General features: G+C 52.5%; 1 protein-coding gene across 1 annotated transcript; it reads right to left on the bottom strand.

Annotated features, from left to right (window-relative positions):
- Positions 1-9,459: 9,459 nt before the first annotated feature.
- Positions 9,460-10,728, bottom strand: POU3F1 (POU class 3 homeobox 1). The gene has a single exon (XM_073317603.1). The coding sequence runs from the start codon at positions 10,660-10,662 to the stop codon at positions 9,541-9,543; it is 1,122 nt and encodes a 373-aa protein (XP_073173704.1). The 5' UTR covers positions 10,663-10,728; the 3' UTR covers positions 9,460-9,540.
- Between the last annotated feature and the right edge of the window lie 2,998 nt (positions 10,729-13,726).

Genomic DNA, 13,726 nt, shown 5'->3' with positions numbered 1-13,726 from the left:
AGCTGGGTCAGACCAATGGTCCATCTAGCCCAGTATCCTGTCTTCCAACAGCGGCCAGAGCCAGATGCTTCAGAGGGAGTGACCAGAATAGGGCACTTTATTGAGTGATCACTCCCCTGTTGTCCAGTCCCAGCTTCTGGCAGTTAGAGGTTTAGGGACATCCAGAGCATGAGGTTGGGTCTCTGGCTAATCACCATTGATGGACCTATCCTCTGTGAACTTATCTAGTTCTTTTTTGAAGCCTGTTATATTTTTTCCCTTCACAACATCCCCCCTGGCAATGAGTTCCGCAGGTTCATTGTGTGTTGTGTGAACTACTTCTTCAGCTTTGTTTTAAACCTGCTGCCTACTAATTTCACTTGGCCTGGTTCTTGTCTTATGTGAAGGGGTAAATAACTGTTCACTTTCTCCACACCATTCATGATTTTATAGACCTCTCTCATATCCCCCCCTGAGTCATCTCTTTTCCAAGCTGAACAGTCCTAGCCTTATTCATCTCCCTTCATATGGAAGCTGTTCCATACTCCGAATAATTTTTGTTGAGCATCTCTGTCCTTTTCCCAATTCTATTTTGAAATAAGGCAACCAGAACTGCACCTGGTATTCAAGATGTGAGCGTACCATGGATTTATATAGTAGCATTATGGTATTTTAGAAGCAAAGTGAGGAGAAGTGCTTTGACCAAGGTCACCCAGAAAGTTAATAGCAAAACTTGGAATAGAATCCAGAAGCCTTGATGCTCTGGTGATAGGCATGGTATAAAATTCAGATAGACTGCCAGTCTATAGCCTCTTGTTCCAAGCAATAGATCACACTTCTTTTCCATACCACACTCCCTCCTAGGCCCCATGCTTTTGTTGACTCATTTAAAAAGCCCTCCCTTGTTTTGTCTTTACTCTATTTGCTCCTTGATAATTGTGTTTGTGAAACAGAAAAATATCCACATTCTTTTAAACAAAATCTTTAATAATTTTTCAATAGAAAAATAAGAAGCCCAGTGCAATGGGCAGGCCATTTAAATTAATACAATGGTCATTGTTATTGATATCAGGACAAAAGAATGCAAACATACAAGTCTATAGCTTCCATTTTCTTTTTCTTTTTTTAATTGATCAGTTGCAAATTTAAATTGAATGAGGTTTTTAAATGGCTCTTTATTCTCAGCCCCTAAATTGAGGAGGATTTTCAGCCACATCTCCCAAAATTTGTGTCCCCCTGCGTGGGTGAGAGAGAAATGAACATGAGGTGATGAAGAACCACAAACAGGCCAAATTTCCATGGAAACACTATAAAAAACTGAAAACTTCCACTGGCTTTGGAGCAAGCTCCCAGTGAGGAGAAGACACTGTTCCAGATTAGCAGGTTGTATTTAAACATGTACAAATATGATGGGATGTAGAAACAGAATTTTGTGCATTTATTCATTCATGTAATTCGGACACACTGGATTCAGATTAAGTGGTTCCAGCCACTTGAGACAGGGCCCTAAAATACTAATCCTAATCTCCCCCAAATTACTTGCAGAAAGGTCAGTTTCGAAAATGATAAAAGAAATACCATTCTGCAGCTGCAAAGATCATTGTCACAGTGCAGCTACTCTGTGGGGATTAAATAATAACAGGACTTTGAAGGATAATATGGGGAAAGCTATCAGGAGCGAATCACAATCTGTAGGGCTGTGTGAAATGAATGAAGAAAATAGGACAGTTCATAAAAAGGCAAAGGAATTGGGCACTGGAGCTGGAACATAGGTGTCTTTATTCCCCAGAGGCCTCTGAAATGAAGATGCAAAATACAAAATTTTTTAAAAAATCATACTTTGTAAAGATGTTTTCTAACCTAGGCAGCACACTTCCCCATAGCATTCTCAGCAGCCTGTGACCCTACAACACAAGTGTAATTAACAAAGGCCTTCTTTGCAGGGCTTACAAGAAATAACCCTGATTTTGACTAGCACCAAAAACAATGGGATATCAAGCTGCATGAATTATTCATGGAGTCTGATTTAACATGAACATTATTTCTTGTGTACAGTATCGTATGCTTTAATGCTGCCTTTGCAACCTCATAAGTCCCAGACCTGGCATGATTACTTACACAAAGAAGCCTGGTCTTATTAGTTCTAATTGAAACTACTGGGAACTTTCACAGGCACAGTTTACATGAATCACAAAGGAAAACATTTGATTAGCTACAATTGGCTAAATTTAAGACGACAGCAAGTGTGGGAGCATTTATGTACCCCCAACAGATGTTAAAAATCAGCCTGACACACAAAGTTTGACCCTAAAGCTGTACTCCAACTTCGCAATGCTCTGTGAGATTCTGGATCAAAGGTTTGGGATTTGTATCTCTCTGAATTTTTTATGTATATAATATGGCCTGATTTTAGTTCTTTTACACTAGAGTAAAGCCAGGGTTGGCTGTTGGCTTCAGTGGGATGGCTTATGTGAATAGGGTTTGTTGGGTCAGGCCCTTGTGAGCAGAGAAGTTACCAAACCCAGACATTCGAATTGCCTGGTGTACCTTTTAATCCCGCCCGCCCCCGCACAAGGTCTCGTTCAAAATGTCAGAGCTAATCTGCTCTCCTGTATTCTCTTCCCCTTCTAGGGCCAATAGAGGGCAGTCAGCCTACATGGTATTCTCAGGGCAGCAGGGAGGCATCAATGTGGTGGCTAAGAGACGCAGAGCATGCATGAGTACCACAGCTGGACACGCACTGTTTCTCTAGCCCACGTAACAAACTACAAGCAAAAGCAATTGAGTCTGTTGCTTATTATTACTTGCTAAGTTCAATTTATATAACTGTAAAAAAAGAGGCAGATAAATGAAATGTTTTTATAATTACTGACTTCAGTTCTGATGCATGATCCCAGTGCAATCCTGGAAAATAAGGACTCAACTACAGGGCATAATCCAGCTTCTGTTGAACAATGGAAGTTTTGCCATCAATTGCCACAGAATTTACTGATGGGAAAAAAAAGCCCTGTAAAATTAGCCAGTCCGTGCCCTGGAGCAGGGGCTCTCAACCTTTCCAGACCACTGTACCCCTTTCAGGAGTCTGATTTGTCTTGCGCACCCCCAACTTACACCTCACTTAACAACGACTTGCTTACAAAATCAGACATAAAAAGACAAAAGCGTCACAGCACACTAGTACTGAACAGCTGACTTTCTTATGTTTACCATATCATTATAAAATAAATCAACTGGAATATAAATGTCGCACTTACATTTCAGTGGATAGTCTATAGAGCCGTATAAAGTTATTGTCTGTATGGAATTTTAGTTTGAACGGACTTTGCTAGTGCTTTTTATGTAGCCTGTTGTAAAACTAGGCCAGTATCTAGAGGAGTTGACATACTCCTCAAAGACCTCTGCGAAACCCCAGGGGTACGTGTCCCCTGGTTGAGAACCACTGCCCTAATAACACAGAGTTAAATGTACATCAAGTCACACACAGCCTAATCCTGCAATGGGGGCCGGAGTGGGCCAACTGAGGAACTGTCAACTGTCACTCACCGCTTCACAGTTTCATAACAGGGCTGAATTGACCCAAACAGGGATTATGTTGCTACTGCTTTCGTTTGCGGAGAGGCAGTTCGTTCTACCAAGAGCTGAGCAGGATCAGGCCCCATGGTGCACTGGGTCTAGGCATGACCTACAGTTAGTGGAATAGCGGGGCTCTGTTGCGGAGATCAAATAGGTTTCTGGGGCATCAATAACCAAGAGTGTCTAAGGCGGCAAATTTCCCCAGGTTGCAATGCTCTCCAGCCACTTCCATGGCTGTGTGCGTGCGATTAGTATAGGGCCGGTTTATTCCTCACAGACAAAGTCTTCCTCCCTTTGCAGGTTGCTGCCATAACATTCTTAGACACGAATCCAGAGTATGAAGATGTTCTTGACACCCCCTGACCTTTGGCTAGACAGGCAGATGGGCAAAGCATCCATTGTCACCACCAGGCTCGCCCATCAGTTTCCTACCTTATTAAAGACACAAGAGAAAACAAGCACCACGCTGCTGAAAATTTCCCCTGCCTCACAGAATAGAGCCCTTCTCTCTCCCTGAAATATCTGATAACAATATCTAGGGCAACGCCTTTTGGGAACCACTTCCTCCTCTACACTGGCTAGATAATCATGGCAGGTTATTCTGCTCCCAAAAGAGCGTGACCTTCCCGCCTGGCTCATCAGGCTCCCTGCACTGTTATGGATTGGGCAGCACAAAGGCTGGGGAAGGGGTGGTCTGGTGACAGGGACATATTCATTGGGCTCCAACTGTCCCAGCTGGCAAGTGGCACTGAAGGGTTGTGGCTATGACTTCAGCCCCTGGGTGTGCGGGTGGATTTTACCTCCCGGCCCCACCACCCCTCTGCTGCATAGAGCCCCATTACTCTGGCTTTCACCCACTGGGGCTACGCCTGTGAGCAAGGCAAGATGGATTAAGCCTTTACTCCTCTGAAACCAAACAACTTGGAGCTCCAACCCAAGGATTGTTTCCTTGGTGTATTGGGGAATTTCTCATAATACAGCTTCATGTTAATTAAAAGCCTGACTAGTCTGGTGATTAGCGCCTGGGGGGGTGGGAGGGCTGGAACAATTTTAATAGTGGAGGTGCTGCTGATGGAAACCGTGTATTTAGTGGTTTTAATTATTACTTCAAGCCAGGGATGTGGCAGCCCCTCACCACCACTGATGACTGTAGTATACAAACCTATGTAGACTAGAACAGAATTTGAATGTAGGTGCAATGGAAACACCTTCTGTTTTCTGGGCGTGTATGCTGTGGCCAACCACTGCCTATGGGAGCAGAGTCTAAGTTCCCCTTATATCTGCTGGTAGTGGACAGTGTTTTCATAATTGTACTTTTTCTGACCTACTAAAACTACCTCCCCATCTTTACCTGTGTTATGTCCATATAGTAGACTGAATGCTCATGTTAACACATTCACTAAAGGTTAAAAATAAAACCAAAACCACCTCCACAAAAATCCCCCAACACCCTAATTGTTATTTACTCCTGGCCTGAGAAAAATAACTGTTCTTTTCACCGAGGCAAACCCTGGGGTATTTGGTTTTTGAAAGGACTAAGCGTTATGGAATTGCACAAATAAAGTGTCTTATTTGTGCTGTGGAATAGCATGAGCACGCTAATGCAAGGGGGCTGCAAGTGCCTGATATATTCTGACAAACCAAACAACCCCAGGGTGTTCGTCCTCAGCAGAACTCACTTCACATCTTATCCATTATGGGGATGAAATGTGAAAATTGACCCCTCTTTTTTAAATAGCAATGTAATACTGTTTGCTACATGGTCTCTCTTCTTTTAACTAGCCTACCTAAATTGCTCATGATACACACAGGCACGGGCTTCAATTCTGTACTGTTAATCCCCAAATGCAAACGGGAAAGACTTCCCGCAAGCCCCACAGTGAAGTTTCTCTCTCTCTCTTTTACTTATTTCCTTCTTTTGCTTTATGACTTTAAAAAAAAAACAAAACAAAAAACCAAAAACCCGACTAGATATCACCAAAAGGTTTCTAAAAATGGCCTCAACGTTACAATACCAAAATTAAAAGCAAGTGTCTGGGGGTGAAACCGAGAAAAAAATAAAAGCTGTAAAAGGATTTGAAATGTGGAAATGTTTCCATAGTTTCATAAAGGTATTTTGGATGAGAACCTGGTTTGCATGTATTTATAATTATTGTTACTTTATTTCTGATGAGCGTATGCTATCCAATCCATTGCAGACGCTCAGCAAATTCTAAAATTTATAAACACACACAAACTTTTTTGTATTCAGAATTCCACACCCCATTTCATGTTGCTGAACTACAAGTCCCTGCCTTTTTGTGAAACAGTCACATAAGCAGAAAGAAATTAAGAACATGAGCATGTAATCAAAGCTGACAAAATGCTTTATTAATCATGTGTGTTGAATCTTTTAAACAATATTGCGTTATTTTGTTGCTCTAGAGGAGTTATTAATGCGGTCTTCTGCAGTGTTTGCCAGCTTATTTGTACTGCAAGGTGAACCCATTTGCTGGTGTGCTAACTTATGGGTATCAAACATGATATTTAGTCTGATAATGGTCCATCATCGTGACTTTTTTTAAATTAAAAAAAATCCAAAGAAACAGTTGATAAGAGTAGGAAAGCTGTAGCTATTAATATCCTTTGTATTAGCCACTACACAATAACTACATTTTTGAAAATGACAGAGAAAGTAGGATAATTAATTTATAGTAACATGGCTGATTGTGACATTTGCCTGAGCAATAATGCATTTGCAAACAAAACACTGAAGGCACAAAAATACAATAAAACCAAGCAGAAGATTTTTGTGGAAAACAGAAGATTTTTCATGTTGGGCGCAAACTGTATTATTCACACCTAAAAAAATTAATTTGTGAATTGACACACAGTAATGCCCGATCGTCAACCAAAATTCCCTTTACACCTGCTGTTTCACAAAATAAGAGATGTATCCAAAGTCAACGTGTCAAATATTATAGACTGCGGATAGGAAGTTTTCTAGCAAATTATATTATCTGACATTTTACCCACTTTATGCAATTAAACATTTCTCCAGTGTGTGAGTTCCACAGACACAGGCTTCAAAAGTTCTCTCAACATACAAAGGTTGCTGGAAATAAAAGATCTGTGAAAGTGAAAAGAATCCACTTATGTGACCTTGCCTCACAAATTCTGAGAGAAAGCAGACTTTAAAAAGATACAAATTAATTCTTCTAGAAATACAGAGCATGAAATAAATAAGTATTCTCTAGACCTTGGTATAGGCATAAATATTAGGATATGATACTCTATAGAAGGATCTGGTGAAATCAAAAACCATCAGAGCACAGCTTGAGTGCTAGGATGGAATTTTCTTGTATTACATTGTTGTTTATTATTTTCTGTAATATAAGGTGAGAAAATTCTTTAAAAAAAAAACACCAAAAACATTTTCTGCTTGTATTCTATATTCCAAAAAGGCGTATTAATCTCAATGGACTATCATAGCACCCCAAATACAAATTATGCTATTCCACCGGTATTCTACATTTTAAAGCTCTGCGTGTGTACATAAAAGACACACAATATAGACGTCTAAGCCATGAAGATGGAGTTTCCCAGAAGTGTAATTAACAGGAATGTGAATGCTGATTAACTGTATTGGTAACAATTGTAAACATAGGTGAGTAACAGATTTTTCACATATTTGAGTTATCTGAAAGCAAAGATAATATTAAACAGAACATTAGAAAGCTGAATAGGAAAATAAAATTACAGGTCTTTTACCTCTAAAAGAAATTAATAACGTTGTCTTTTCAGATTTAAGTTTATGATAAATGAAAAATGAGGAGTTTTTTCTCCCTTTTCAGGTAAAATGTACATTTCTAGACTAGTGGCTTCCGCTTCAAAAAACAAAAAAAGGGTTTCCCTTTCTCTCTCAGGTAACAGGTGAGCATTTAGCCCTGTCTGCGCCTCTCTCTCTCACGGCACTAACTGCGAATATGATGTGGAAGAGATTTGCAACAGTCACATTTTGTTTTAAATTCTACCTTCTCTTTAGGGAAATCTTTGGAACTGAAAAAATGCAGGGTATGAAGAACAAATCAGACCAGATTCTTTCCCCTTAGCTAGGGCCACACAATATACTTATAATTTTCCTGAGATCCCTGTACGGGCAGCTCATCTCTTCCAGAGACCCTTGTAAGTGTAAGAGCTTCCACACATTTGTTTAAAGAGCTTGATTTTACACTTCCCTGCTGATAGAGTCCACAGCTCCTGGAGTATCAAGAGCAAGTTGCACACACTGCAGAATGGAGAATAATTTTGGCAAAACACCGCCTATAAGCTCTAGGAGTCAGGGGATCTGAGTTATAAGATTTTAGAAGGATGCAGCCAGTAAACATGGACTCTGAATCTCACTGTGACACATTCCCCTTGGACCAAACATGAACACCCGAAGTCATGATTTAGGATTCAATTCCCCATGCGGAATCAGCGGCTCCCCCCTCCAAGTTTAAATGCCATTTGCGATCAGGCCGGCAGGTGCCCTGCCCCGGGGGCGTTTATTTGCCTCGGTTTTTCAACAGTTGCAGTCCCGGTCTCTCTGGAGCTGCCCCATTGTCCTGCAGGGAGAGCACGGGACGCCCCTGCTGCTGGGAACGGGGGCTTGGTTCCTGCAGAGCCAGGCGAGGCGGTGGGAAGGGTCCTTGCAAAGGAAAATCCCAACTTGCCTCAAACTTTCTACGGGGATGAAAAAAACAAGCCGTCGGAGCGGCTGAAGCAACGGGCAGCCCCGCCTGGCCTGGGCCACAGGACCAGGGAGCGTCCTGCCCGCTTGGGGCCCCTGCCCCGGCCCGCTTGGGGCCCCTGCCCCGGCCCGCTCCCTGCCAGCTCCCCTAACGCCAAGCCCTCGCCAGCCTCCCGGGCAGGGTCCAGCAGCCTGCAAAGAAGACACGAGACCGGTTCCGGGGGGGATGGTTTATGTACGTAATAAAAATATTTACTATAAACATAAATAGAAACGTAACTTCGCGGGCTACATAGTTTTTTGCGATTAAAAAACCAAAAACTCCGAACCCAACGCTGCGGAAGGAACCGAACCTGCCCGCGGGAAGGGGGGCTCTGAACGCGGTTAGAAATAAATAGAAACGGGACGGGAAACGATATTAAAATAGCCTCTCGCAATCAGTCCGTGTAAAAAACCGGCCGGGGGACGGGGCGGGGATCCGGAGCGGCGGGCACGTGTGTACATATCTCACATATTTACAGCCGGGCTGGGAAAGTTACCGCGACCCGCCCCGCACACCCCTGCGCTCCCCAGCGCCCCTCCCAGGCCCCGCAGCGCCAGCCCGGGGAGCCCCTGGAGCGAGCCCGGGGAAACTCTCCGCTCCCTGGGAAGCCAAGAGGCCGCCGTCTGCACCGGGCGGCCCCCCAGGAGGAGAGGGGGGATCAGCGCCATCGGAACCGGTCCAGGGGCCCGCGGGGGGGGGAGCTTCGGCACCAGGTCTCGCCCCTCCCCGACCCGTCCCAGCCTGCAGCCGGGGGGGGGGACAGGGGGGCGGGGAGCCGGGCCGGAGAGAGCCCCCCGCAGGGTCAGTGGCATGGGAGCAAACGAAGAATAAATTAGATCTCAAACCTTTGGCTAGTTCTCCTCTCGCGGCGTTTGCAGAGCCGCGGGGCTCTGGAGCGCGCGGTATTTTTGGAAGTCAAATAAATACAGCGATTTAAATTAGAGACAAATTGCAGTTGCGCACCAGTCTGAGGAATAAATTAAGGAGCGTTTTCCACGCGCCGCCCGGCGAGTCTCGGCATCCAGGGCCCGAAACCAAGCGGCAGCAGCCCAAGTCCCGAGCGCGACTGCCCGCCGGGCCCGCGGGCGGGGTTCGGGCGCCCTGGCCGGGCCGGGCCGGGCGCGGTCCCTGCCGCCCGCGGGCCCGGTCCCTGCCGCCCGCGGGCCCTCGCTGTAAACTCCAGAGCTGCACCCGCCGCGGCCCGGCGCCCTCAGCCCCCTGCCCCGCCGCCCAGTCACTGCACCGAGCTCTGGAGCGGGTGGTGCAGCGGCGAGGTCTCCGCCTGCGCGTAAACATCCTCCATGGGCGGGTGCGGGACCCCGGCCGGCGTCATGCGCTTCTCCTTCTGCCGCCGGTTGCAGAACCAGACCCGCACCACCTCCTTCTCCAGCTGCAGACTGTCCGCCAGCGAGGTGATCTCGTGGGCCGAGGGCTTGGGGCACTTGAGGAAGTGGCTCTCCAGGGCGCCCTTCACGCCCACCTCGATGGAGGTGCGCTTCTTGCGCTTGCGGCCCTGCGCCGCGATCTTGTCCAGGTTGGTGGGGCTGCCCGTGCTGGAGTCGGTCTCCTCCAGCCATTTGTTGAGCAGGGGCTTGAGTTTGCACATGTTCTTGAAGCTGAGCTGCAGCGCCTCGAACCGGCAGATCGTGGTCTGCGAGAAGACGTTGCCGTAGAGGGTGCCCAGGGCCAGGCCCACGTCCGCCTGGGTGAAGCCCAGCTTGATCCGCCGCTGCTTGAACTGCTTGGCGAACTGCTCCAGGTCGTCGGAGCTGGGCGCGTCCTCGTCCGAGTGCTCCTGCGGGTGGCCCAGGTGCTGCGGGGAGGCCTCCAGCTGGGGGTCGTGCAGCCCGGCCGCCTCCTCGTGGCCCAGGGGGTCCCGCAGGCCGTGGTGCAGGGCCGGCGCCGGGGGGCCCAGCATGCCGTTCAGGTTGGGGTAGGCGGACTGCGAGTAGAGCAGCGGCTGGTGGCTGCCGGACGTGGGGGACATGGGCGCCAGGTGGTGCCCGCTGCCCTGCGCCCAGGCGCCCGGGTGGCCGCCGGGCGCCTGCTGGTGCACCAGGTGGGAGCGGGGGTGGAAGGCGCCGGGCAGCTCCTCGCGGCCCGCCCCCTGCACGCCGCCCTTGCCGTGCTCGGCCTGGCCCAGGTGGGAGCCGCTGCCCCAGTCGGAGCCGGCGCCGGGCAGCCACTGGGGGTGGCCGAGGCTCACGGGGTGGCCGGAGCCGCTGGCCAGGCCCTGCAGGTACTCGTGGTGCATCATCTTCTGCACCTCGCGGTAGGTCGTGCCCTGGTGCATGCGGCCCGAGTCGGGGGGCAGCAGCGGGCTGCTGCGGGGCAGGTACTGGGCTGCGGCGGCCATGGCTCCCCGCGCTCACTGAGGGCGCTCGGCGGAGCGCGGCGCTTTAGAGCCGGGCTGCGGGGCGCCGGTGGGTGCCGGGCTCCCGGCCACTCCCCCCCGCGCCCCATTGGCTCCGCCGGCCGGGACTGGCAGGAGGCTCCTCGCCTTCATAGGGTGCCCCCGGCTCGGGGAGCTTCCTCTCGCCTCCCTCCCCGATTGGAGGCGGGGGTGCAGGCGGCTCCCAGGGATTGGCCGGGGATGCGCTGGGGCTGGGGAGCCCGCGTGCTCCTGGCCCCGGGGCGGGCTCCGATTGGAGGGAGGCTGTTCATTCATGCTGGCTTGCGATTCGCCACGTGGGGAGGGCGCTTTGCGGGGCACCTGCTGCGGGGCGCGCCCCGCCCGGGCTCCGTGCGGCTCCCCCCGGGCCCTGCGGGGCTCGGCCTGGTGCGGGGCTCCTGCCCGCGGGGCCGGGGCGTCGCGCTGCGGGCGCTGAGCGGCTGGAGGCTCGCCCGGCCCCGGCCGTCGGGCTCGGTTGAAGGGAGACCCCCCGCCCAGGCTGGCCGGCGAAGGGCGGGACGAGGAGCCCCCGGGGCAGGCCGGGGAGCGTCCGGCGCCCGCGGGCAACTCGGCCGGGGCAGCGCGTTGTGTGTCCGGGGGCCCGGCCCGGGGGCCCGGGGGCCCGGCCGCTCCTGTCCCGCTGGCTCGGCACCGCTCCGCGCGCGGGGAGGTTCCCTGGGGCGGCTCAGGGCAGCGCCGAGCCTGGCTCGCAGCCGCCCGGCCGGGCAGGGCTGGCTCCGGAGGGGCTGGCAGAGATTTCTGCGCCGCGGACAACCCCGGCGCAGGCTCGAGGGCCTCGCTCCGGCCATGTCCTCTCGGCCCCGGCGGGCAGGCGGCGAGCAAAGCCCAGGGACCCACGCCAGCTCGGGGCGCCTGAAGGCCGGCGTGGCGCACGGGCGGGGAGACTCCCCGGCACTTCGGTGCCTCCCCACGGCTTCCCCCGCTGCAGCCACCCGACGGGGCGAGCCGAGGCACCTAGGCGTGGCCGGGGCACGGCCGTAAAGCTGGTGAAAGGGGCCAGATGCTGCCTTTTGTGAGGACGGTGGCCTTGCGTGGCGCGGGGGCATTTCCACCGGGATGCTGCCGGTTGCCATGGCGAGGGCACGAAGGGATCACAGAGCCCCATTGAAGCGGCTCCGCGCAGGAAGAAAGGCCCCTGTTTAACTTTCGAAGTCCCCAGCGCCACCCATGAATCGCGCCTCTTCCAGCGGCAGCCAGGGCGCCGCGGCCTCGGGCTGCAGCCCTTGGAGCTCGGCCTCGCGGCTGCTTTTCCGCCCTCGGAGTGCGGTTTGCGGCGTGCAACTCCGCGGAGCCTGCGGGAGGGATCCCGCCGCTCGGGCCCAAGGAAGGGGGCCCCTGCTGCTGGTCCTGACCCTGCTAAAGTGGGTCCCGGCCGCAGCAGGCTTGGCCGCCCTTTGGCAGAGCGCGGGCCCCTGCCTAGCGGGCCCCGGGTCGGCCTGCGAGCTCTGCGGTGCGGGGGCTGGTCGGGGGACGGTGGCACCGCCTGCCCCGAGCTTTGGGGCTGACCCTCGCAATCCAAGGGTCTGCCCAGCGCGCTCCAGGGCTCTGGGCCGGAGTAATACCGGGGGGAGGCCGGCCCCGGGGAGCCCGCGGACCCCAGGAGCCAGCGGTGCAGGAAGAATTTGTCTAGTGGGGGGTTCCAGAGCCACTGAGCCGAGCTGCGAACCCCGCATATCATGGAAACCGCTTCAAGCCGGGGGTGCAGCAGCCCCCCGCACCCCGAGTTTCAGCACCTGTGCCAGGAGCTGGCTGCTCCCGCAGCTCAGTGCCGGGCGTGAGGGGCTGGTACACAGCTGAGGGTCAGATGCGGGTTCTGCTGGGTGCGCAGTTCCTGGCGCCTGCTGGAGAAACCTCACCTGGCAGGCGGTGCCTGAGGTCACTGTCAATTAGGGTGACCAGACAGCAAATGTGAAAAGTCGGGGTGGGGGGGGGTAACAGGAGCCTATATAAGAAAAACATCCCAAAATTGGGTCTGTCCCTATAAAATCGGGACATTTGGTCACCCTGGTGTCAACATCCCCCGTTAAGGTCAGTCTGAGCCAGGAGACTGGGTCCCCGCTCGCCTCCACCCAGGCCTCGGCCGGAGCCGGGTGTTGCCAGCTGTGGGTGCAGAGAGCACACGGGGAGCGCCCTGTCCCCCAGCGCAGGGCGCACAGGGCGGCGGCAGCGATTGTCCCTGGCAGCCTGGGACCTGTGGGCTCTCGGGCTCCAGGCTCAGCTGCCCGCCCCTGTGCGCACCCGGCGGGTGCAGGAGCCCGGCTGGCTGGGAAAGCCCCGCAAGGCGGCCGGCTCTGCGGCTCCAGAGGGCCGGGGATGCTGCGGCGGGTTTGAGTGAGAAAGTCCCTGCGCTCTGAGCGCCTCAGCCAGGGAGCACTGTGGGGCAGGGCGGGTTTGCATAGGCCCCCAGGGGCTCCCCGCATACACGGTCCGTAGTCGCAGACGTGCACAGGGCAGGGGTTGGGGTTGGGTGGATCCTAGGCTGCCCTGGCAAAGCCAAGACCCTGGAATCACCCAGCCTGTTCTCTGCAGCTCCGTATCCCCTCGGCTCTCTTCATCGCCCCAGGGTTTGAGCAGTGAACAGGGCGCCAGCAAGTCCCACGCCCGCCCCACCCTGCGGATCCTCCCCAGGCTTTACACCTCGCGGAGGGGGTTTGTTGGACTGGGTTTTAATAACTGTTCAGTCGCGGTGTCTCTGTGCTGTGCTGCCGAAGACAAGGTGAACAAAGTGCGCCCAGTGCCTACAACAGAACTGGGGGTGGGTTGAGGCCTTTTCCCTCCCCCCGCCAGTTCCTTCCAGAGACTCCCCGACTGTCCCACTTCCACGCTTCCCTCCCATCCCTGGCGGGAAGAGACAGGTGTGTACAGTGCAGGTGTTGGAGGCTGGAGCTGCTGGCGGGAGCCACGGCACTGGAACCTTCCACTGGCCCCTGCACCCAATCCGAGCAGCTCTGTCGAGAGGTGGGAAATGTCGCTTTAAGCTGCTGACTGTTGACAGGGTTAATTTAAC

The sequence above is a fragment of the Lepidochelys kempii genome, chromosome 19, assembly GCF_965140265.1.
Source record: "Lepidochelys kempii isolate rLepKem1 chromosome 19, rLepKem1.hap2, whole genome shotgun sequence".
In the NCBI taxonomy this organism is placed as follows: domain Eukaryota; kingdom Metazoa; phylum Chordata; order Testudines; family Cheloniidae; genus Lepidochelys; species Lepidochelys kempii.
Note: the sequence above shows the minus strand (reverse complement) of the source record. Positions and strands in the feature narration are given on the sequence as shown.

Excerpts from the sequence above, each read along its gene's own strand:
- POU3F1 (XM_073317603.1), bottom strand. The coding sequence starts at position 10,662 with ATGGCCGCCGCAGCCCAGTACCTGCCCCGCAGCAGCCCGCTGCTGCCC.